General features: G+C 42.0%; 1 protein-coding gene across 2 annotated transcripts in view; it reads right to left on the minus strand.

The window, feature by feature from the left end:
• The window catches only part of ZRANB3 (zinc finger RANBP2-type containing 3), a 184,146-nt gene that overhangs the window by 114,554 nt on the left and 42,973 nt on the right, over positions 1 to 26,619 (minus strand). For both annotated transcript variants that reach the window (XR_012641407.1, XM_074967266.1), the window contains exons 4-7: positions 21,978 to 22,156; positions 17,433 to 17,664; positions 14,055 to 14,140; positions 1,804 to 1,975 (exon numbers count right to left, since the gene is read on the minus strand). Coding sequence is in view for 1 of the 2 variants with exons in the window: in XM_074967266.1 (XP_074823367.1) it covers positions 1,804 to 1,975; positions 14,055 to 14,140; positions 17,433 to 17,664; positions 21,978 to 22,156 (669 nt within the window). In the remaining variant the exon portion in view is untranslated. The remainder of the gene's footprint in view (positions 1 to 1,803; positions 1,976 to 14,054; positions 14,141 to 17,432; positions 17,665 to 21,977; positions 22,157 to 26,619) is intronic.

Raw genomic sequence — 26,619 nt, forward strand, 5'->3', positions numbered from 1 at the left:
ACAGCAAGAAGAGTCTTTTTCTTTTTGATGCACATTTTCCTACAGTTTACTCACATGTATGTCAACTCGAGATTATTTTACTGCAACACACTGTACTGTTTGAGAGTACTCTGAAACTGAAATTGAATGTGACTGTCCACTTATTAAGTTGTGCACCCTCACGCAGAGAACACAGACACCAGAGCACTGGTTGTGCAAGAAGAGAGAGTGGGGAAAAGTGCTGGCCAGGCATTTTCTGTTGAAGAATTGTCAGGTTTGGAATGCTCTCACCTCTTGGTCTGCTAGAACCCAGATTTGTTAGCTTTCGGGGAACACCACAAAACTCATATTTATTCTTGGGAATTAGAGGAAGAGACTGGTTGTTGGGATGCGTATACTTGGTCTTTGGATGGGCTGCTATTAAGGAGACATGCTTTTTTGTTACAATTATTGGTTGTCCCATAGATGTATTAAAGAACTTATTGGTTTAACTTTAATAAAGTTCCTGACAGATTAGAATGTATGCTAAAAAGAGACAAAATACTAAACCCTGGGCAAGTTACTGAAGTTTATAATTTTAGATCAGAATATTTGATTATGTGTAAAATGCGAGATTTTGAAAAAGACTGCAACTCTTGCTGGTGAATACAAAAACACTAGTCATGAACTAATTGTGTATGAAATTTCTTTCAGTGAACTACCCAATAAACACTGCAATTAAATGTATTACTGTACTTTTAAGTGTTGTAGTCATTGCAAATGTGCAGATTAAATTTCTTGTACTGAGGGTTTATTCAATTTTCGTAACATAACTTAATTTGGCAAAATATAGGCGAGACAGAGAATTAAAACAACCAATGTGTGCTAATAAGTGTAATTAGACGATTTTGTAAGGTAATCTATAAGAGACATTTCAAATTAATACAAATGAACCCTTAACTGCAGTTACTTCAATATATTCTCCTATATATACTCCTCTTATAGTGAAGCTTAATTTTTTGTTTGTTTGTTTTTATAATGAACATTTAGAGTTCAAGTATTCTTTTGGAATGCAGTACCTGTTACCTACTGGTACCAGATAGTGTTAATCCACTTAAAATGAAGCATTCATCACCTCTCTCTTTGGGGAAAGTATGAGTAAAAATCCCTGGCTCAGGGTTTTGCTGCAAATATTCCCAATAGGGAGAGAAGATGCAGTCTTGTTCTCTGTTCTTCAGGGAGTGAAGATACAGCCTTGTAGTGTCCCCACCCTCCACACCAGACATTCTGAGGTTGAAGAGGATGGGATCTTTTCTGTACCTCTAATACTGGTAAAATTCTGCTTACAAAGTGAAGCGTTTTTATGGAAGGGAAACCCTTCACTATGAGTTTTGGGTCCTGCACCATTTCAGGTGATGAAAACTTTGCTATTGACTTCAGTGGAGCTGGATCAGGTCCTGTAAGAGAGAGGTGAGTATGCACATGTATTTTATTATATGATACCAACAATTTATTTAAAATCCTAACACATTCTAATGTAGTTTCTGTATGTGGTAGACTACATCATAGTGTATTATGTATGGCTCTTTTCATAGATCGCTTGTGGATTCACCACCCATGGTAATGCAGTCACCTCATACCCATGGTGATAAAACCTATGCCCCATTATTTTATTTTTATGTGTATGTGTAACATAAACATACACTATATATAAATTCATGTTCCTTATATACAAAAATATATTCCAAATAATTCAGATAAAAAAGGATAATAAACACAGTTAGATATTACTGCTAGCACCAAGTTTGTTAGATATTTAAAAATATTGAATGAGAGTCATTTCACCTTAGCCGCAGCTTTTGGGAGATCAAATGGAATGCGTTGTCTAATTTTGGGAGGCAACTGGGTTAGAACTTCATTCTTCAAGCGTCTGATCATTATGTTACTTAACAACTGATGTAATTCATCTAAGTTTGAAGCCCCTCTGCAGTCCCATAGAGTTCTTTTACCAAAAAACCTGAGAATGAGAAGGTGAGAGGGGTGATGAAACTTGTTCTAACTTGAATCAACAATTTCTTTCATACACATTTGATTTATAACATGGGGCAAGATACCCATGTGTGTCAGAGCCGTACTCAGTGTACCTGGGTGTGAGGCACAGGTGGCTCTCCATTTCATTTCTGCCTCTCCACAATCCTAGAGGCTGGCAGGAACCAAAGTGGCCAAGAACAAGTTAGAGCAGTCTAGGGGCTGCTTTAATTTGCACCAGCAGATAAGGAGCCTCTCCACCAGCCAGGAGTATATTAAACTCTGGCCCTGCCAAGGCTGGAGGTCCACACTGAGCAGCCACCGAGCAGCATGTCTAGGCTAGAGCATCTCAGCTTTGTGCATTGCATCAGGTGGGGTAAAGGTTTCTGGCACCTCTGGAGGTGGGGGAAGGGATTGTTTTTTGTTTTGTTTCACTTCTGCTGTTGAATTGCCTTATGCCCCCCCTCCCCCTTTCAGCCCATTGGTTTGTACCCATTCCCTTACCTAATATTCTTTTGTATAAATGATCTCAGAACTCCTCTGTGTACAATTGGGTTTTTGTGTCAGGGGCTTCCGGATCTGCATAAGCAAAAGGGTGGGTGGAGGTGTCTAGGTCTGACCCAAAGAGAAACAGGTGCTACCAGCACATGTGCCAGTGCAGAGATGGAGAGGGGGTAGTTTGGTATAATTCCTTCCTGATTGCCAGTGCAGCACAGCCAATACAGAGGATGATCACTGTTTTGGCTCTGTTGCTATAAATGTCCTAAGAAATGCTGAAGGCAGGCAAAAGATTGAGAAAGTCTTACTTTTGTTCCAAGAATTTTAACAACCCACTTTCCTCCTTAAGAGTCTCTGTTCCCTGAGTGAATGATTAAGTGTCACCCCAACTGCCAGGTAACCTTTGAGCCCCCCACGTTCCATCTGAACACTCCCCTCTTTTGAACCCCTCTTAGTGCTATTTAACCAGCAGGGAAGATGGAAAGGGGTCTTGCACACTGTCCCCCTTTCTGTTCTTAGCTTTTTTCTCACTCCTTTTCTATCATACTGGCCAGGAGATGAGCGGGACAAGTAGCATGACAAATTCCATCAAGATTTCATCAACTCTGAAGAGCTGCCCAACAAACACCTGCCCAGGACAGGAGTATATTGGAAACATCTGAAAGAATTTACAGTTCAGCAGCATTTTACCCTGCTGTCTAGAATCAACTTAGGAAGGGACACAGAGACTCATTTCTGAACTGGTGAAGTATGATCATACTGTGAGGATGACATATTCAGGAGGAAGATGCTGGCTACACCACTATTTGCACACTTCCTGTCCCGCTCTCCCATATTTATTTACTGAGTACTATATATACAATCCCCAGAAGACACTTTTTCTGTCCTAATTAGAGTCAAGGTGCTACCATTTTATTCATGTAAGTGAGAGAGGGGGAAAGTTAAGAAATGGTAGGCAAAAAATTCAGACTCCCTTCAGACCTTTTACCTTCAGAAAGAGGTGACCATGAATATCCAAGTCGAAGGATATGCATGGAAAATACAGCATAAAAATGTTAAATCAAGCTTAAACATCATAGAACATTTTTATTTCAGCCCAATCATAAAGACAAAGTTATTTATTTTGAGCATGGCAGACCATCACTCAGTTTGACTTTTTGCACATTTATGGTATTCCAAAAATAAAATTATTATCCAGAATTGAATAGCTAACCACACTGTACATCCCACACACATTTGTGGTGTGAAAATTTCACATTCACACAGTCAAAACACCTTAGAAAAAACAAAGTTACTCTGTCTGGATATCAGACAAAGCTGTTTCACGGCATCTCAAATGCTAAAAAATACATAAGCCAGGGGGTAAAACAAAAAATTGTTTTGGGAAAATGGAACCTTAGAATATGAATTTTTGTAAGAATACCATCCATGTGAAAGTCAAGTTATCTGGCAAAATGAATTCCGTTAAGTAACAGAAATGTGTCTTCCCAAGTCTGAGGTTCCAGAAACGTACATAAAGTTGAGAGCTAACATAACCACACCAGTGATAAAGATAACCATTAAGAATGACACAAAATGAATTTGTGGTATAACAAGGTTTTATAGATTAAGTTCTGAAAAAAACAATGATTTAAACCACAGTTTCTTAGCAAATCTGTTTCGGAGCAACTCCTCTTTCTTTTCTACTTTTAGAATACATCTAGAGAAACTGATTCTTAAATGTTAGAGAGAGAGAGAGAGAGAAATGTCTAGGGCACTGGACTGGAACAAAGGATACCTAGGTTCAATTCCCAGCTCAGCTACAGATACCCCATGTGAGCCTGGGCAAGACACTGTGTCTCAGTTCCTCATCTGTAAATTAGGGCAATGCTTCCTTACCTCACACGGGTATTGTGAGAATACAATACATTAGTGGTTATGAGACGATCAGTGATGAGGGAAATAAATAGCTGGACAGGTAGTCTAGCACAGGACTGGGGTGCCTGGACCTCCCAAGTTTTAAAGCTAGCTTTAAAACTAACTCAAAATATTTACTTTCTTCACTCACCTGAATGGATAATTTACTCCTGGGGGAATTCTGTGCCACTGCACATGCACAGAATTTATGTCCCCGCAGATTTATTTGCTTCCCTCAGAAAAATGACTTTCTGGTGGGCAAGCAAAAGAAAGCCAGCAGTATTTTTTGGGTGCCCAGGGCAGCCAGCAGAGAGGTAAATCACTGTGGGGCAGGGTGCAGGACTAGGGAAAATCCATCTGGTGGCTCCTAACCAGCTGTTAGCCCCGGCTGGGCTGGGGAGGATGGGACTTCCTCTTCCACTGCATGGCATCTGGGGCTGCGTCAGACCCACCCCCAGATTTCTCCCCCAGCTGTAGGAAGCTCTGCAAACTCCCTCTGACCCCATGCTTCCTGTACCCATTGCTCCTCAGCTGCAAGGGGAGAGATCCCCCATCTGCCCAACCCCCATGCATCCAGACTCCTCATACCTAGACTCTCCCGCCGAGCCTCATCCCCTCCCCATCCCGCACCCAGAACCTCCCTCCCCCCCCGATGAGCCTCACTCCCCGTGCACCTGGACCACCCCGATGAGCCACCCGGCATCTGGATCCCCACTGTACCAAGCCCCAATCAACTGCACCTGGATCCCCACCCTACTGAGTCCCACTCCCCCAGCATCTGGACCCCACCACTGAACCCCCCACACTCAGACCCCCCTGCCGAGCTCTATCCCCCTCCACCCCGACACCCCTACTGCTGAGCCCCAACTACCTTAATCTGGACCCCCCTATGGAGTCCCATTATGGTTGCACCCAGAACCCCCCAACAAGCCCCTGTACATCCAGATCTCCCCCCGCACCTGGATCCCCCACTCAGCCGCCCATACCCAGATTGCCCCACACCTCTCAACCCACACCTGGATTTCCCCACACTAAACACCCTCCAGAGTTCAGTCCTGTCTTGCTGAGCCTGCCTGCCCACACCTGGTGCACCTTGCACAGAGGAGCATGCCATGGGGTGTTTCTGGGGCAGGCCCAGTCCTTGCGCTGTGTCAGGGTTGGGTGCAGCCTCACTGCTGAGTGAGCGTCCTGGGGGGAGGCTGCACAGTTATCTCCCACCGCTGTGCAGCCAGTGGTCTGTGCGCTCCAATGCCTTGCAAGAGCCTCCACATGTATTTGACAAATAAAATTTGCAGAATTTTTTAGAATTTTAAAATATTGTGTGCAGAATTTTTATTTTTTTGGCACAGAATGCCCTCAGGAGTAATAATTTGTTTATAAAGCACTTTGAAGTATTATTAATATTAGAGCTGCCCAAGGCTCAGGAATTACAGGTGAGAAAAGGTTGTTTACCTGTTCTGTAACTGTTGTTCTTCAAGAAGTGGATGCAGATTTGTATTCTACTCAAATGTGTTCACACCTAACACATAGGAGCAAGAGACTTTCCTGCAGCAGTGCCTGTCGGGGCAGTGAGAATCCCCTATGCCTCCTTGTGACCCCTCCTGAAGCTATAGAAGGGCAACACTGCCCCAAATCCCCTCAATTTCTTTGCACTGGAGAAAAAGCTAAGGGTATATCTACACTGCAATAAAAGACCTGTGGCACTGAGTCTCAGAGCCTGGGTCAAATTAATTGGGATCTTGCGCTGCAGAGCTAAAACTAGCAGTGTAGGCATTCAGGCTCAGGATGGTCCTGAGGCTCTGAAACCCTCTGTGACATTGAGCCAGAAACGGTTAAGCAATTTGCAAGCTAAATGACCCACATTCAACCTTTAGAGACACGTGAGAAAAGCATGTCACTGGTAATTAGAGACATTTCATAATGTTAGATAGACTAGAGTTTTGAAATGCAAACCTGTATTGTAAGAGAATTAGAGTAATACTAATTGTATGTGTTTACTAACAACTTGTCAGATGTTAACCATGTAAACAGACAGTTCCTGTCTGTTACTACTATTGATTCAAGGATCAAAAAGGGAATATTAATATCTAGATGAAACCTGAATGTAGTAATATCATTATCTATATTTTTCTTTTAAGTTTGTAGTAAACTGTCTTTGAACTACTTAATGGATAATTACCTTATGTTGATGAATGCAACTAGTTACCACATAGGAAATAGGAGGATCTACTTCAAAGCCACAATGCTGCACCCAAGTAAAGCTATAAAAAGGACTCTGGTGCCCTGATCCTGTATCTCAAATCTGCTTAAGATTCATCAGGGGAAGTTGAGACATAAGAACATAGGAATGGCCATACTGGGTCAGACCAAAGGTCCATCAAGCCCAGTATCCTCTCCTCTGACAGTGGCCAATGGCAGGTGCCCCAAAGGGAATGAACAGACAGGTTATCATCAAGTGATCCATGCCCTGCTACCCAATCCCAGCTTTGGGCAAACGAGACACAAGACTGAGGTCCTCAGCTCCAGTCTGGGTAACCCTGATATTCGACATTGGACTATAACCTATGGAACTAATTCTGAAAGAACTTTTGCAACTTTGAAGCTCACCATCTCTACTACGAAACTGACTTAAGAACTTTATTTATATCTGTATGTATCGGGGTGGGCAAACTTTTTGGCCTGAGGGCCACATCTGGGTATGGAAATTGTATGGCAGGCCCTGAATGCTTACAAAATTGGGTTTGGGGTGCAGGAGAGGGGGAGGACTCTGGCTGGGGGTGCGGGCTCTGGGGTGGGGCCAGAAACGAGGAGTTCAGGGTGCAAAAGGGGGCTCCAGGCTGGGGCAGGGGGTTGAGGTGTGTGTGTGTGGAGGGGGGGAGGGCTCCAGCTGGGGGTGTAGGCTCTGGGGTGGGGCTGGGGATAAGGGGTTTGGGGTGCAGGAGGGTGCTCTGGGCTGGGATCGAGGGGTTCGGCGTGCAGGAGGGGGATCAGGGCTGGGGTAGGGGCGCGGGAGGAGCTTAGGGGTGCAGGCTCCGGGTGGTGCTTACCTTAAGCAGCTCCTGGAAGCAGCGGCATGTTCCCCCTCTGGCTCCGGCAGGTGCTTACCTCAAGCAGCTCCCGGAAGCAGTGGCACGTCTCCTCTCTGGCTCCTATGCAGAGGCGCAGCCAGGAGGCTCTGTGCACTACCTTGTCCACAGGCACCACCCCCACAGCTCCCACTGGCCACAGTTCCCGGCCAACAGGAGCTGTGGAGGCAGCGGTTGGGGTGGGGGCAGCATGTGGAACCCCCTGGCTGCCCCTAAACATAGGAGCCGGAAGGGGGACATGCCACTGCTTCCGGGAGCCGTGGCCACTCCCTAGCAGGAGCTCGAGGGCTGGATTAAATTGGCTGGTGGGCCGGATGTGGCCCGCGGGCCGTAGTTTGATCACCCCTGGTATGTATAATGATCTTTTAACCTATACTCACCCTCTTTTCTTTTTTAATAAATCTTAGTTTAGTTAATAAGAATTGGCTGTACGCGTGTATTTGGGTAAGATCTGAAATATTCATTGACCTGGTGGGTAACGTGTCCGATCCTTTGGGATTGGTAGAACTTTTTACATGATGAACAAGATTTTCAGCTATCCTCATCATATTTGATTTGGCTGTCTGGGTGGAAGCCCAAGGATGGATTGTTTTAAGAGAACTGTATTTTTGTCTTCTGGGTAACCAATAAGGTATTAGGGAAGTTGTTTTATTGCTGGCTTGGTGAATCTAATTATTAGAATAACCACCAGTTTTGGGGATTGTCTGCCCCATTCTTTTCAGTTTGCCCTGACTGAACAATCTCAGCGTGGCCCCCCGGGACCTTAGTCACACCCTCTCCCCACACTGGGTTTCAGAGCACTGGGCTCCTGCCTGAGCCTATACATCTACACTGCTATGTTTAGCTCCAGAGCCCAAGGCTGAGCCAGCAGACCTGGGCTCTGAGATTTGGCGCTGAGGATTTTTCTTTGGAGTATAGACATACGCTAAGATTCTGATGGAGAAGGGATAGAGGGCGGGTTATGGAATACATCTTGAAGAACTTAATTGTTTTTTCTTCTTCACATGGCTGTAGACATGTATTCCACTCAGGTGACTCACAAGTAGTACAGTATGGTGGGAGATAATGAGTCCATTTAAATAGTGATTGCAACAACACTTTCCAAAATTTGCATCAAATCTCAAAGTGGTGATTGCATAATGATGAGCAAAAGTATGGAAATAAGGTGTGAATTTTTGACAGTGAGGGTAATTAACTACTGGAATAATTTACTAAGGATTGTGTTTGATTCTCCACCACAGACAATTTTAAAATCAAGATTGAATGCTTTTCTAAAAGATATGTGCTAGGAACTATTTTGGGGAAGTTCTATGGCCTGTGATATACATGAGGTCAGACTAGATAATCAGAATGGTCCCTTCTGGCCTTAGAAATCTACAAATTTATGCATTAATAGATAAACTGCCGGATGACACAAAAAAAAAGAGTTAAGGGCTTTCTTAACAGATCATCAGCTGGCTGCAGCTCACTCTAATCTGCCCTCGACGTCGCAGCTGTTTCCTCCATTGCAATGGCCTCTGCAATATAGTGCCAGATATTCAACAGTTTATGGAAGGCTTACCCTTTGATGGACAATCTTTGTTTCAAATAAGACATACAAGGTGTTGTACCCTTTTAAAAATTCACACACTACTCTCTGCTCCCTGGGAGCATGCACTCCAGCAGCTCGGAAGCACCAATGTAATCTTCCACAGCAAATATTCTCAGCATGTCAGAGACAGCTCATCTATCTGCTGAGGCAACTTGACACCTTCAGGAAGAGACAGAAACCTGTCAGAAGAGGAGGTCATCTAACTCCCGCTCTAACCACTTGTTTTGCCCTCAACCTCCTGTAGGGAAACAAGCCTTTTGATTTCTTCTTCAAGGACAGCAATGCAACTAGCAGCAATCTTCTCGTTCCTTCCCTCCTTTTCAGGAACAGACCATCTCACTTCCTCAGCATTTGGGAGATATAACCTTGGACAGAATCCACCACAACCCTTGGTATATTGTTCCAATAGCTAATTAGCCAGTTAAAAAAGAATGCCTTATATCCAATCTGAATTTGTTATACCTTTCTCTGCTATACTGAAGAACCCATTATTACATTTTTCCTCATGTAGTTATTTATAGACTAATCAAGTCACCCGTTAACCTTCTATTTGTTAAGATAGATGGAAGGAGCTCTGTTGGTTTATCATTGTAAGGCATATTTTCTATCCTTTAATCATTCTTCTCTGAATCCTCTCCAATTTATAAATATCATTCTTGAATTGTGAGCACCAGAACTAGACACAGTATTCCAGCAACAGTTGCACCAGTGCCAAATACAGAAGTAAAATAATCTCTCTATTCCTACTCAAGATTCTGGTTTATACATCCCAGGATCTCATTAGCTCTTTTGGCCACAGTGTCACACTGGGAGTTCATGTTCAGCTAAAGATTCAAACTTCCCACCCCCCAAATCTTTTTCAGAGTCACTGCTTCCCAGGATAGATTCCCTAATCCTTGAAGTATGGCCTCTGTTCTTTGTTCTCAGATGTATACATTTACATTAGACATATTAAAACATATATTGTATTCATGCGCCCCCAGTTTCCAAGTGATTTAGATCACTCTGAATCAGTGACCCATCCTCTTCATTATTTACCACTCTCCCAATTTCTGGGTGATCTGCAAACTTTAACATTCATGATTTCATGTTTTCTTCAGGTCATTAATAAAAAATTTGAATAGGATAGGGCCAAGAACTGATCCCTGCGGGACCCCACTGGAAACAGACCCACTCGATGACTATTCCCTGTTTACAGTTACATTTTGAGACCTATCAGTTAGCCAATTTTTAACCCATTGAATGTGTACCATGTAATTTTATATTATTCTAGTTTTTTAATCAAAATGTCATGCAGTACCAAATCAAATGCCTTACAGAAGTCTAAATATATTTTGTCATAGAATATCAGGGTTGGAAGGGACCACAGGAGGTCATCTAGTCCAACCCCCTGCTCAAAGAAGGACCAATCCCCAATTTTTGCCCCAGATCCCTAAATGGCCTCCTCAAAGATTGAACTCACAACCTTGGGTTTAGCAGGCCAGTGCTCAAACCCCTGAGCTATCCCTTTCCGCCCCCACCATGTAATGTCAATACTATTACCTTTACCAATCAAACTTGTCATCTCTTCAAAAAAGATAGCAAGTTAGTTTGATAGGATCGATTTTCCATAAATCCATGTTGATTTGCACTAATTACATTATCCCTCTTTAGCTCTTTATTGAGTTCTGTGTCTGCAGCTCCATTATCTTGCCCAGGATTGATGTCAGGCTGACAGGCCTATAATTACCCATGTCAACCCGTTTACCCTTTTAAAAAATTGGCACATCATTAGCTTTCTTCCAGGCTTCTGGAAGTTTCCCAGTGCTTCAAGACTAATTGAAAATCAACATTAATGGTCCAGTCACCTCTTTTAAAACTCCTGAATGCAAGTTATCTGGACATGCTGATTTTAAAATGTCTGACTTTAGTAGCTTCTGTTTAACATCCTCCAGAGACACCAGTGGAATGGAAAGAGTGTCATTACCATATGTTGAGACTGTACCATCTGTTTTTTCACCAAATACAGAACAGAAATACTTGTTGAACACTTCTCCCTATTCTGCATTATTATTGATAATTCTCCCATTTCTATCTAGTAATTTAGACATTGCTTCCCAGATGAGGATATCATACTTCATTAGGAGAGCTTGTTGGTTTGCTGTTCTCATCTGGAGGAAAGTAGTAGAATAAATCTTTCTTGCTAAGCAGTCCAGTCTTTCTTTGGGGTCGACTTAATTCTCCCCTGCTGCAATCTCTTTTAATGGCTATGATGATGAGGGAGGTGGGTTGGAGCAAAACATTCAAAACCTTGCAATGGTACATGGTATCGTTTGTCTATATGTTTGACTGTCGGGGCTAGCAACACTGGTGTAAGACAAAAGGCTTTCACTGGCTGTCAGAGGGTGTTATTAATCAGCAGGGCTACTCTTCCTGGAGCTGTTGCCTGAAAGATGTCTAATAACTTGTGTGTATTTTCCTTTACCAGTTCAGCTTGTGTACCTAGACAAGCAGCCATTCTCCTAAGTAAGTCCTGATAGAATTTTAAATCTTCTGGCGGGTGGAGAAGATGAACTTCAGACCACTGAGTCGTCTAGGGAAGATGAGCACAGAATTGCTGGAGGTGATGTTAATTTCTTGAGGCTAAGGTTGATTCTCTGGCAAAGACTCCTCCAACAGCGGTGGTTCGAGAGGACAGGCATTGTCCAGTACCTGTATCACAGGCCATTCTGGGAGCTGGTCCACTCAATAAGGGGATCTCCCTTCCACTGGGTAGTGATTTAGATCTATATGAACAAGGGGCACCCCACAGGGCCCAGGGAAGCCACTGCAAGATGGCATAAGGCACAGGAGGCCAACACATACATTTCCAAGAAGGTGTGTCCTTGTTATAAGAGCAACTGTGCTCTTGGTGCTGATCTTTTCCCTCAGTTGGGTGTGTGCAGGATATAAAGGGCTGCTTTCACCAAGGTGATAACGGAGATGAGCTGAAGGACTCTGAATCAGAGTGGGTGGAACCCTCTGAATAGTCAGCGAGCATCAGTAGTGCCTGACCTGGTGGGGCCACTGGATGACCTCATTTGTCCATAGTCCAACAGGGGAGGGGGAAATGTCAGTACTGGAGGAGGAACTGTGGTTGGTATAGCAAAGGCATCCCAAGAGGCAGAAGACCTTAAAGAGGGATCCAGTATTGAGAAGGTGTCCACTATTGGGGCCAAAGAACAAGATGGAATTGGTCCCAATTCTGAGGGATACTTTAGTACTGAGTTTGCTAACGCTGAGGTTGAGGATTTCGATGGTACTAAGAACAATACTGGCCCAGCAGCCATCTTTGTCAATCCCAAAGTTGTCAGTGACAGTAGTCTCTGTCCTGGAGTTAGAAATGCACCAATGTCCTGTAATAATAGAGCGGAGCATACTGACAAACAGAGCAAATCTGTTGCTGCCCCACAGGCATAAGAGACTGTCAGTACAGAAAGCAGCAGAGCCACTGTGATATCCATAAGTATCAAAGTCAACAGCTGTACCACTGACGGTTCTGGAGTCAATGGTATGGTACTGGGATCCTCTCACCTCAGTACCAGGGAGACACAAGTTGCTGGTCCAGCTCTACCCCAGGTATCTGAGTCTTGTGGACACTGTGAGCCTATTTTTGCCACAAATGAGGAATGAACTTCTTCGATTTTGGATGCCTCTGATCCATTTTATGGATCCTTTCATGAGGGACCTTGGAAGATGATGGATTGACTCTTCCCCTTCTCAGGGAAGAATCAGAGTTCAGAGACTATCGGCAAACTACCACAGAGGTAGAGAATGCCTGAGGAAGGCTGGCCAATGATCCAAAGAGGGTCCTGGTGCCAAGACACCTCATAGCCTGTTCTATCACATGCTGTTTCAGGTAAAGATCTCTAGATACCTGTGTTCTCTTTTTAAAAGAATGACAGATATTACAGAAAAGTGTAATATATTGCTTACTGTGCTTAACTAAAGGAAATGTGTGGGGGACAGTGGTGGGGACCCCACAAAACAGGCAATGCTTGAAACCCAGGGAATGCTGCATAACCTACGGTGTTGAGAATCACAACATTATAAAACTAACTAAAGTAACAACTACACTAAACTACAGGCACTAGTTGCTACTATTTACAGTAGTGAAATCTCAGCAACAAACTGTGATACAAAGAGAAAACCGTGAGGAGAAAACCCCTCAAAGGGAGGACTAAGGTAATTGACAATAAGAAAAAAATGAGGGAGGACTGGGGTGGACTCATCCTTATATAGCCTTGGGGGGGCCATGAGGAGGCACAGGACACACGTGCCACCCCAACGAGTACTGCTGTGAGAAAATAGTCTCCATCTCCAGTACAGTAGGCACGAACATGCCAAGTAGAATACATGTCTACAACCACTCAGAGAAGAATATTGTTGACTTTTTTCCTGCCTATTTGCATTTTTAATTCTTCTAACACACTGGCTAACAGTTTGACCAAATTGGCATCAGCAGGACTTACATTTTATATATAAAAAATCCAATAAGTGCGAAAATATCTAATGAGAAAACAGTCTAGGTCTGTCCAAAGCAATAATTTACAAATAGCAGCAGCAGCTTGCTGGTCCCTATGACTTTCACAGAACACAAAAAAGAACAGTGCAATCCTCCCTCTGCCTTTCACAGCATCTCACATCTGCAGTGCTCCTTAGCAGTGCTTAATTTGTAATGAAAGAGATGCCAGGGCTCAAGCAATTTTTTTATATTCATAACTCATGCAGCAAGCCCGGAGATGCAGGGGCTATGAATTGCCAAGTCTAGAAGTGCCAGGCTCAGCCCTGACACAAATTAAGCACTGCCCATTAGCCTCCCTTGCCTATAGGCTCTAGGCTGTTTCTGAACGTATAGCTGCAGCATGGCAACCAACCTATTACAGTATGTTTTACTTTTAATTATTTTCTTATTAGGATTTCTCATTTATCACAACATAAAAAACAAGATGTTAACAGAGAAATAAAAAGGCAAGTACCTGACATGAGCATTGCAGTATTTTTTTGCATATTCATTCCAGGTTCCAAATCTTCTTGGAAAAAGTGCCTCAATCTGCATGAAAAGCTGTAAACAAAGACACCAATATAAATAATAAAATGTGAGGGGTCCATACCATACAAATGATCTTTAAACACATTTTTCTCCATACCCTTAGCTCCACCAAAACTATTTAAAAATAATCTTCATTTAATAAATCATTTGTCTGTCTCTATTTTCTACAGGCTACATTACATGAATACAAAACTTGAAACAAATAAATAACCCATTATTAGGAATTTTATGTCCCCCTAGGAGAGAACATCTGTGGAAAGACCTTGAAGGGGAGTTTATGGGTGGCATATCAGTAACCTGAAAAAATGTAACTAATGGCCTCACAGAGACAAGGGCGGGGGAGGGGAGAGAAATAATCCAAGATATTCAGTATCAGAAGCTGGGCCCACTCTTCCTAACCCTTTGCCAGGGAAATAAGGATGAAGCTAGAAAAGATGTGCTTTCAGTGCTTGGAACATTATTTATTAAATGTAATTAACCTATTAGCCAGATTAGTTTTTGCTGCATTTCAGATTAGATATGTTATGCATACTGTTTGGTATTTTTGCCTGAGCAGGAATTTCTTTATTTAGACTGGGAATTTCATGCACATCATATCCCAGAAAAGTGGAACAATGGAACAACTTTCAATCTCTAAAAGGAGGTAATGAAGAAAGGGGGTGTGGAGACCATCCAGGATTCTCTGTCAGAAGTATCCACTCATAAACTGTGTTACTTTCGAGGCCCTCCAGGTACACAGGAAGTACCCTCTGAGACATTGTAGGTATGACTACACTTCCAGCTGAGTGTACAATTCCCAGCTCAAGGAAACATACTCAAATGGCTATGAATGAGCTAGCTGTCTAAAAATAGAGTGTAGCTGTGGCAGCATGAGGCGAGGCTGCCACTCATGGTATGTACTCAGGTATGTACTCAGGTCAGCTAGCACCTAACTGAGGCTGCCAAGGCTACACTCTATTTTTAGCACATTAGCATGATCAGAGCTAGCATGAGTATGTTTCCTTGAGCTGGGAATCACCTGCAGCTCGAAGTATAGGCATTCCCTCAGTTTAAGGGGCATAAGACAAAATTTACGCACAGCCCTCCAGCAATCCCATTTACTCTGCTGCCCCCTGAAATCCTCCCAGATCACCTGTATTATTTCAGTGTTTCCAAGCCCACACATGATTTGTCCTGATCCCGCACCAGGAATTAGACACCTCTCAGTGTCTTTTCCCTTCCCCAAAGGCTTATTTCAAGACAGCAGGTGGAAGAGATGCTACTGTTTTGGGCCAGATTTTACACAGTTTCTAGGCCAGGAGCATTTTACCCTTATTTACCTGCTACACATCAACAATGCAATGCATTTCTGCCACACCTTCAGAGGATTTCACAGCAAAATACATTTTACTCCTCGGGGAATTACGTGCCACTGCGGTTCAGCAGAAAAATGCCCCCCCGGAGACTCTCTGCTTCCTTGCAGAAAATGGTTTATGTGGGAAGCAAAGAGAAGCTGCACCAGTGCTCACTCACCCCACCCCAGCAGCTCAGATGTATCTGTTCAGATAGCTGCGAGAGAGGTAAATCATTGGGGGCAGGGCGGTCTGGGGATGTCCCAGCTGCCCAGGGATGTTAGTCCCAGCTGGGCCGGGTGTGGGGAAGGAGGAGGACGGAGACAGAGTTTACCCTTCCCTGCACAGAGCAGCCAGGGCTGGGTCAGATCAAACCCCAGAAACTTATCCTGGCTGCAGGGGAAAGGGGGAGGGCGGGGGCGGGCTTTGTGGGGAAGTGTCTGGGGGCAGGTGTGATGAAGCTCAGTGGGGGAGTTTGGGTGTAGGGGGGTCCGGATGCACAGGGGTTGGACGGACAGGGGGAGCAGCTCCCTGTACAGTTCCCCCTCTCCACACCCGGAACCTCCCCCAAGAGAGCCCCTCCCCCCATCAGGAGTTCCCACACCCAGAACCTCCTCACTGAGCCCCCAAACCCCTATCCCGCTAAGATTCACCCCTGCATCAGGAGCCTCCCACACCCAGACTCCCACCTCACCAAGCCCCACTCCCCCAGCCCCCTCCCACTGAGCCCTAACAATCTTCACCTGGACACCCCTGCAGAGTCCCATTCCCCCTGCACCCAAACCCCACATCTAGCCCCTGTGCATCTAGATTCCCCCCGCACTCAGACCCCCGCACGAAACTGCCTGCACCCCGATTGCGCCACATAGAACCTTGGAATTCTTGGGGGAATTCTGCACCAAAACATTAAAAATTTTAAAATTATGCACATTTCTGCATATTTCATTTGTCAAAATAACAGAAACACAACAATATAACCACACCATTTTAAATTATTTTGGTAATTTATTTCAAAATATTTGTTAGTAAATAACTGAAAATGGTGTGATTATATAGTGTTATTTTGATAAATAAAATATGCAGAATTCTGCAGAATTTTTAAATACTGTGCACAGAATTCATTTTTTGATGCAGAATTTTTCATTTTTTTTGCACTGAATTCCCTCAGGAATATTATATAATGTAGTTTTTACAACAGGGATAATTTGCTTATTTGCCTCCCAGCCACTGGCATCCTACTACTTCTTCGGCCAATAGTTAAGACAAACAAGTTTGTTTACATTTACGGGAGATAATGCTGCCCTAGTAGATACTGTTCTGATCCCATTGGTAATGTTGAAGAAATGGGACTTGAATCATACTATTTGCTGCTACCCTAGAACAGAATTCTTGATGGGCAATTGTATTAATACTTTTGTGTCATGATCTGAGAAATTTCAGGGATCCATAGAGCTTTTTTCCCAGTTTTTATTAGAGCATTCCCAACACTAAATAATGTTCAGTGAAAATATTAAATAAAAATGATCATACCTACTTGATTTTCACACGTTGGGAAGATAAATCAATTATTGAGAACTTGTTAACTGAATAAAAACCATTATTTCACACTGAATTCAAGATGAATCAACTAATCTTATCAAATATTGGTATTAGTTAAGCACAGAAATATATATAGATATAGATATAGATAAGTTTTCCTTGAAAGGCTACTCTCTGGTGTCATCTTTCTGACTGTTGATATGCTTGAAACAGTAAGTACAAAAATACAAATATATTTTATAAAATCCCAATATAACCAACACAAAATTAAGCAACCTCTTCTGGTTTCGGATACTCATATTTCATATTGTAAAAGTGCATGAAGTAACAGAATGTCCCAGTGCATGTAACTGTATAGATCTACAGGCTTTATAAAATGATATACTTCATAAATGAACCATCATCCCTTTAAAAAAGAACAATACTTTTAATACCTCTTCAGGTCTTCCTAGAGCAGGAGTTCCAGTAAGAAGAATTGCTCGTGCAGCATTCTGCACAATTGGCAATAAAATCTTGCTGCGGGTTGCATTCCTGGATTTCATATAGTGAGACTCATCAACCAAAACTATCTTAAAGTTTTGTTTGTACAAAGTGTCTACTAAAGTCTGTGCATCTGTAGCTAGTAGGCCATAACCCAAAACTGTCACTTTGCTGGTCGATATTCTCCTAGAAAAAAAAATCCAGGGGTTTGGTTATTCATTTATCATAACAGGACTAACTCACAAAGGAAGAAAGAAAAGTGAATACGCTGAAAAAGTGTTACAGAAACAATCTCCATTAAGAAAGTGTGCATGAGGCCAAATACAACTGCTATACCTATTGGTTTAAATGCCAAAATTCTCTAATATCAACTGTTCAAGCATCTGCAACATTGGCAAACTACACACAAAAGTACTGTAAACACTTCACATTCCCAGAACAGATATATTACACATAACATTATACACTGATGCATGAGAATGCATCAAGGATGTCAATGACTGAATCACAAGCTCCCAATGTACTTCTGATGAATTCAGTACACCCCAAACATGTGGGTAGCTACATACAAACTCGATGCTAAGATAACTATTTGACTGGCAAGATATGCTACAACTGCAGGCAGCTACTTAAAGTTAATTAAGACGAGATTGGTGAAGCACACACAGAAACTTTATGACTGTTAGTTAATATGGACAAATATAATTGACATCACAGAAAAATCTATACATCTAAGATAAATATAATAAAGTGGTTTCCTGCACTGTTCATACTTACAGTCTTACATTGTACATACTTACAACCTTATGGAGACCATTAGAAACAAAGATGGAAAAAACAGTCAGTGGAGCACACCAAAAGAGGAGATGACAGTTTTGGGAGTCGCTTACTCTGTCATTCTCAATTTCCCAACTAGGCATAGGTTTCACAACCTTTTATACACCTTTTTCATTCCATCCACATATATCTGGAACCAAATCTGATCAAGTCTCAGCCCCCTATTCATATCTGGTATTGTGGGAGAGGGTTATGATTGTTCATATGTGGTATTCTGATTTAGCATAATTACATTTCTGACAGTTAACCATTTGCATCAGTCCATTTCCCAATAATTTTAATATGTTAGTGTGGTTAGTTCTTATTCCAAAAAGTCCCTAAGATGTGTTGTGATAACTGGACCTTCAAATTTACTCTAATTATGAGCTCAACTGTAAAAAGTAAGTGAAAGTTCATAAGATGTCACAATAACCTATGTCACAGATGCTAAGGTGAAAAGGTAAAAAAGGGAGACAGAAAGATTGAATTAGTCCAAACAAAAAGGCTTACTAATATAACTCAAGGACTGTGTTAAGAACATGCTTAGCAAACAAGAAAAGTGGGGAGCCAGAAATCAATGAACCAAAATTGATGCATCAGAAACTAGGCCTAACTGGTGGACAAAATAATGAGGGGATGGGATATTCTGTCTACCACTCCCTTTGTGGGTCCTTAAAGAAAGAGACTTTGGGGAGGAAAAACTGGCTACTGGAGTGAGCTTCACCATCATGGCTGCCACCCCCAGCATCTCCTGGGACCCCCTGAGCCTTTGTCATCTTGATCCTGAGAGATGTCCTGACCAGACCAGACCACAGAGAGGGACCCAGATGATATCACCGCCTCTACTGGCTCCAACTGAACCCCAGGCACAGCTGGGATGAAACAGAATTGGACTTCAACAACAGCAGCGACAAAAGTAGCTTCAGCCCATCTCAATTAACTTCTTCTTTTTTACCCCCAAAGGACAGTTATTACCGTCTTTGATACCATCTAAGAGACTGTCAAACAAGGGAGGTTTTCCTTCTAAAAACTCTCTCCAGCTAAATGGAATGGGAACAAGGGATGTTGTTAAAATGAAAGTAATATGTAATACTTTACGTTTCAAATGGGTTAATTGTTTTTCTTTGTTAATCTTTAATAAAAGGTTAAGAAGATTTTTAATGATATATTTGCTATGGTTTTAAAGCAAGCTGAAGTGTCTATATACCAAACCCCGAAACTTGTTTATCACTGTTTAATGTTGGACAGTGACTGGGTTATATTAACCACCTAAAGTAACACAACAACTGTGACAAAGTTCCTCCTCTGCCTTGGTGGGTCCTGTGCTTATTGGCGGATTTGCTCGCCTCAGAGGTTCACAGCAGCCCTCAGTTTGGCCACTTTTGTGGCTCAAATCTGCCATTCACTCAGTTAGCCTCATCACTGGCCAGTATGGGGAAAGGAAGAAGAACAATCCCCGCAGTCTCTGCTGATCCACCTAGTGGATCGGGGAACAGGCCAGAGACCTTCCCCTCTGGTGGAAGCCATAGTCCAGTTCAACTCCTCCGTATCAAGTAGGGAGTTGGAGGGATGGAGGGAACCCAGGCCCGCCCTCTACTCTGGGTTCCAGCCCAGGGCCCTATGGATTGCCGCTGTCTACAGTGGCTCCTGTAACAGCTGTGTGACAGCTACAACTCCCTGGGCTACTTCCCCATGACCTCCTCCCAACACTTTCTTTATTCTCACCACAGAACCTTCCTCCTGATGTCTGATAATGCTTGTACTTCTCAGTCTCCCAGTAGTATGCTTTCTCACTTTCAGCTTCTTGTGCCTCTTGCTCCCAGCTCCTCGCATGTGCACCACAAATTGAAGTGAGCTCCTTTTTAAACCCAGGTGCCCTGATTAGCCTGCCTTAATTGATTCTAGCAGCTTCTTGATTGGCTGCAGGTGTTCTAATGAGCCTGTCTGCCTTAATTGTTTCCAGAAAGTTCCTGATTGTTCTGGAACCTTCCCTGTTACCTTACCCAGAGAAAAGGGACCTACTTAACCTGGGGCTAATATATCTGCCTTCTATCACTCTCCTGTAGCCATCTGGCCCGACCCTGTCACACCACCTAAATTAATACAACAGATGCTACCATCTGTTTGCTTGTGGTTTACCTGGCTACCACAAGATGCATTATTAAACTATTACAAAATACATGTTAATAAGTTTTATAACCTTAGGCGAAGAAAGTATAATTTCAGAACCTTTGGTCATGCACATGCTAACTTCCACCACACCTCACTCTAAGCCTTTAGCAGTTAAAACCTACAGCAAAGCTTATTTTTAATAAATATATTTTGGCTCTTTTACTTGCTATTACAGCTTCAATAATGTCCATTATTATTTCCATAAGCGTATTTAAGAAATAGATTACATTTTACTCAAAACTATAGACTCTCCAAGTTCAGATCAAGGGTCAACAGCATCCTGAACTTTGAGATGTGACTTAGTGCAAAAACTAAGCTGGGTTTGACCTATTTTGGTCAAGAGTTGGGAGACAGATGAGGCATGGTTTGAGTTGAACATGGTATCTTCAACCTGAACTTCAAGATAGGCTTGGTTTGAACTTCACCCTCAGAATTGATGCTCTGATTTATCCCTGAACTAGAGTCTGATAAAGGCACATGCAGTGATTAGTTATTCCTGTGCTAGCCTCTAGCCAATCCACAACCTAGGAGCTGGTTTAGAGACTCTAAGTCTCAAAAGAGAAACAGCAGCTCAGTCTACCCGACGCCATTTTATGGCTTGGCACTCTGCCCTACCTGATAGCAGCGACAGACTCCACCGCACTCAGCCCGCTCCAGCCCTGTTCCCAGCCCTACGCTTGCTTTGTTCTGAATGTGCGCTTGAATCCTTATTCTGGTTCCAACCTTTGGCTCTGATTCCTGGCCTGGCTGCCACCATGATGACTACTAGGCCAGACCCTCCACATCTTGGTTTCTGATAGATACTAAGCACCAACAAGGCATTGCAATGAAGCACAGAGTGCTTCAACGCCTTTGCAAATGAAATAGCTCAACTCAGAGTCAAAGCACAGCTTTTGAGACCATTCTTGCTGATCTCAGTTGATTGTCAGTGTCAACTGTCTCTTAACATCGAATGGTAATTTTTTTCCCAGCACTTTCAAATATTTCCAAGCTATTTTTATGTTGGAGTTATTTGGTCATCGCAGGGAAGGGTACAAATGTTTTGAATAATTCCAAGTGGACTCTACCTGCAGTAGATGACTCTATGAGTAGTCAAGTCATTTGCTGGCATTCCTCAGACATCAGAAAGAGCAATTTTCCTTGTCCAAGAAAGACATTTTATAAGTCCATCCAGACATTACTGTAAATCACTATGTTGCTTTTGAGATTAAAAACTGGCTTAAACTGAAAATCTTGGCCTAAATTTTAAAATCACTCCTCTGAGATAAGGAAGCATTATAGCTTGCATTTAATGGCGAAACTAAAGTTAAGAAGTTAAGTTTCTTCCTTTAGGTCACATGAGAATTCTGGTATAGCCTGAAATAAAACCCATGTTGCCTAACTCCGAGTCTTGTGCACAAGACCATCATTTGCTTTTCTAGATGTTGGGCTGTGTGAATTTAATTTAATTTGCAGGTGTTCACTGAACAAATCGCAACAGACTTTTGTGGAGAATAAGAAACTTCACTCACCCAAAGTCAGTTTTGTTCTGAATGATGCTGATATCATCTGGACAGAGTTCTGGAATCCATTTTTCCATCTCATCAATCCAAGGGTACTTCAGAGATGAAGGGACTACTATTAAGAGAGGCCATTCCTTTTTATAGTAGTAGGAAATGGCAATTGCTTGGATTGTCTTCCCCAGTCCCATCTAAGAAAGACACACAGAAAAAGTAAAGGCATTATCTGCATTTGAAAGGTGAGCATAACCTGTACGCCTTTCAAAACGGCCCAAAGTAGATGGGTTAAAAAAAATTGAGGGAGAGAAGACCAGTAGAAGGGAGAAATGAGTAGAAGGGGCAAGCTAATGTGTTGTGGAAAGAAGCTGCAAAGCATGGTTTTCAATTAAATTCAAAATAAACTGGTCAGAAGTTCTTGGGGCCTGATCCAAAGCCCATTAAAACTGATAGAAATGCTCCAATTGACTTCAGTAGGCTTTGGAGCAAGCACATAATGAATGTAGTAGGGGCAGGGAGGCCAAAAATCTTCACCTCCTTGAGCTCCCAAAGGCCCACAGAAAATACATTCAGCCATTGGACAATTCTTTCAGATGTTTAACTTCAACTTATAGCAATCTTTTTTCTACTAAATTATACTCAAATTGTATCGGATTATTTTACATGGAATAGTATCCAGTTTGTATACAGATAAAGAGTCAATTTAAAAAAACTGTAAAAATTATAAGATGTAATGTGAAGGAAAAAAGTTTTATGATCAAACTATATTTAAGAGAAATGAATTTAAGAGAGTTTACAAAATACATTTTCAAATTTGATAATTTTTTGCATCAAACAAGTAGAAATATGCATTTCTTGCATACATTTTAGATTAACAGTATAACTGTCTGGGCTTTTATTTAGCTTTATTTATCCCATCAATACCCTAGAACTTTACAAAAACATTTTAAAGTGACCATTTAAAAATCTCCTTTGACTAGCTGGCTATGAAAATGTACTCCCATTTTGTAGATCACAATACATCTTTCTAGATGATGAACTGATTTATGGCTCAGTAAGTAATTCTGTGAAAACAAAATTCCAACCTTGGCACTGCAGTTAATGAGAACTGCATCTTTCTGTAGCAGCTCTGTAATACGAGTTTGGGGCAATGCCTCTGGAGTTCACAAGAAACTTCTTATTAATTATGGAGTAATGTCAGAAAAGAGAAAGGAGTACTTGTGGCACCTTAGAGACTAACCAATTTATTTGAGCATAAGCTTTCGTGAGCTACAGCTCACTTCATCGGATGCTGTAGCTCACGAAAGCTTATGCTCAAATAAATTGGTTAGTCTCTAAGGTGCCACAAGTACTCCTTTTCTTTTTGGGAATACAGACTAACACGGCTGTTACTCTGAAACCTGTCAGAAAAGGGAGAATTATGTGTCTTTAATTCAATTTGTTGAAGTCCTTCCTCTTCTGTCACCCCACAAAGGAACAGTCCATAATAGCAAGCATTTTAGCTCCACCTACTGGAAGCAAGATCACACAGAGCAGACTGCAAACTCCCAGAGGGTATATAAACCCAGCCTCCATACCTCATAGCCCAGAGTCAAGGAAGAAGTAGAGAAGAAACTGTAAGAAAAAGAGAGGAATACAGGATTGAAGAACAGAAAGATAAAGTTACCACTAAGTAATGTGCCTTTCTCAAATGTCCTGTCTTCACCCACAAAAAAAAAAAACCCCCACAAAAAAACCAGTTCAAAAACAACAAGCTGAAGTACTGTAGCGAAGTGGGCTTACTTGATGAGCCTAGCACAACCTCCTTTGGTCAGGAGCCATTAAGAGAGGGTGAGGTAAGTAACAGAGGGATGGATCCATCAGATGATGATTGATGAAGGAGTGAAGAAAGGATCAAGTGCTATATTCCTCATGATATCATCTCAGCCCTAACTTCCCAGAAGGGGGCCCATATCACTTTTAAAATGGCCCCAGTCATCTAGAGAAGGTTTTCTTGCTTGCTAGTATGCCTTACAAATATAGCCTTTAATTCAATGGAAGAAGGTGGTTTTAGTGGCCTAGAATCCTCTTTTAGGATCCTAGAAATAAGTTCTTAGGCCATCAGTACTTTTGAGTGTAAGTCAAATATAATGTGAAACCTCTTCTGGAGGAGAAACACTGATTGGTAACGATGATAAGCAGACTCAACATTTTATTAACATGAAATTATTGTTTTTTTGACAGAACTTACAGAGGTAAATGTAATGCCAGATAAACTTAAACATAAGGAGAATCAAGACTGAAAATTCAGTCTTGACATAGCAAGCCAACAAAATAGCAAGTGTTACTTTCATCAACAGAGGCTGAGAGGTACCATTCCTATACCACAGATTCAAAAAGAGGCCAATATAACTCTAGGTAGGTAACCTTTCATAGGGTGGAAAGCTAAAGGCTCAATGTTTGGGCCTTTAATGAAAAAGCACAAAAAGCATGGCAATATAAGGATAAGAATCCCTCTCAAATGGGCCACCAACATTGGAGATAATAATAATACCACCACCTATTTGTCATATAGTACTTTACATCAGTAGATCTCAAAGTACATTACAAAGGAGGTAAGAGATGGCAGACATGAACTCTTAAGGTCTTGAATTTAAGACTCCTGTTAAAAATGCCAACATATCTGAATATTCCTAGAAGGAACAACTAAGGCTGGGAACCTATCCTTCAGATTCCTGATAAGATCTTTTGAACTACTAAAGAAGAGGCTGGCCCCAAATAATTTTGCTTGGATTTCCCATGGAGTCTAGTGCATTCTGGAACAAGACTTTGGAAACTTAATCAGTGCTGTGTGAATACTCACAGTAAAGACATGATCAGCTCAGATATGTATCTCAGTATAGCATCTTAGTGACTTCATTTAAGGAGATCTCAATAACTAGTCAACACAGTTAAGGCTCCGCCCCAGGCACCACTGGGAGATCTCATAGCAATGACACTAAGATGTAGACAAATCTACTGATATTGGGAAGAAAAAAAAAAAAGAATTGGTGGTGGTAGGCCCTTTAGAAAGAAAAGATTAAATTTTTAGAGAGAGGTGTATATAGATACACCACCCCACCGCCACGAATATTGAGAGGCCTAAGGCAACAGTACACTGGCTGTTAATTTGGAATGCAATATGGTAGCAAAAATGGAATGAAATTTGGAGTTACATATATAGACACAGAAAAGGGAGATGATAATCCCTCACTTCCAATTCTGGTGATATTACAAATGGAATAACCACATTATTTCTGGGCACCTCAACACTAGAAAGATATGAACAAGCAGAAGAGAAAATAGAGAGGAGCAACAGAAGGGACTGGCACATCTGAGGGACTGACTTATGAGGAAAGTTTATAATATTCATCGTAGGGCTTGGCCAAACGACAATTAAGAGGGCAGAGGAATGTTATAATCTTTTACAAGTATTTGAAGGATGAAGATACTTAACACTTACAAAGCATTTTTCATCTTAAACACTAGACAAAAGTTTAAAATCAATCCTCAAAACTTATGTGATGTGCAGAAGTTTTATAACCCTTATTTTATGCATGGGAAAACTGAACAAGAGAGGGTAGCCCATGGAAAATAATATAACTAGGAAAATCAGGATGAGATATGCAATAAACAAATGAATAAATAAATTAGACTGAACGTCAGGAAACATTTTCTATTGATAAGAATTATTTTGCTATGGAATAGTCTTCAAATGTAAATGATGGGAGTACCATTTCTTGAGTTATTTAAAAATTAATTAGACAAATCACTTGAGAGTATACTGTTGGGAACATTCCCACATTAGCAGACAGACATGGTTCTTTGGAGTTGATATTTGATATGAAAAATAGTTATTGGATAAAATATGTATTTATGCCATTTTCTGCAATGAAAATATTTCTGAAATAGGTTATAGACAAGAAGAATGGTTTAAGTGGTTTGATGAAAATCCACAACAAAAATATGTAATGCAGACAACTGATTGGTGTAAAATCCTACCAAAAAGCTAAGAATACATTTTTTTGGACTGGAGTCCATTTGGGAGCTTGTGGAAATGAAAAGGCTGCATGGGAACAATGAAGATATTTTAATGGGAAAGCACTTTCTTCAGTTATCAATGGGGCCCTACCAAATTCACGGTCCATTTTGGTCAATTTCATGGTCATAGGATTTTAAAAACTGTAAATGTCCTAATTTCAGCTATTTAAATCTGAAATTTCACGGTGCTGTAGTTGTAGGAGTCCTGACCCAAAAAGAAGTTCTGGAGGGGTCGCAAGATTATTGTAGGGCGGGTGGGGGGAGTGCTTGCTATACTGCTACCCTTACTTCTGCACTGCCTTCAGAGCTGGGCAGCTGGAGAGTGGTGGCTGCTGGCTGGGAGCCCTGCTCTGAAGGCAGAGCTGCTGCCAGCAGCAGTGCAGAAGTAAGGATGGCATGGTATGGTATTGCCATCCTTACTTCTGTGCTGCTGCCTGCAGAGCTGCGCCCTCAGTCAGCAGCTGGGACTCTCCAGCTGTCCAGTTCTGAAGACAGCAGTGCAGAAGTAAGGGTGGCATGGTATGGTATTCCCACCCTTACGTCTCCACTGCTGCTGGCAGGGCACTGCCTTCAGAGCTGGGCGCCCGGCTAACAGCCG

Source organism: Natator depressus, chromosome 11, assembly GCF_965152275.1.
Source record: "Natator depressus isolate rNatDep1 chromosome 11, rNatDep2.hap1, whole genome shotgun sequence".
In the NCBI taxonomy this organism is placed as follows: Eukaryota; Metazoa; Chordata; order Testudines; family Cheloniidae; genus Natator; species Natator depressus.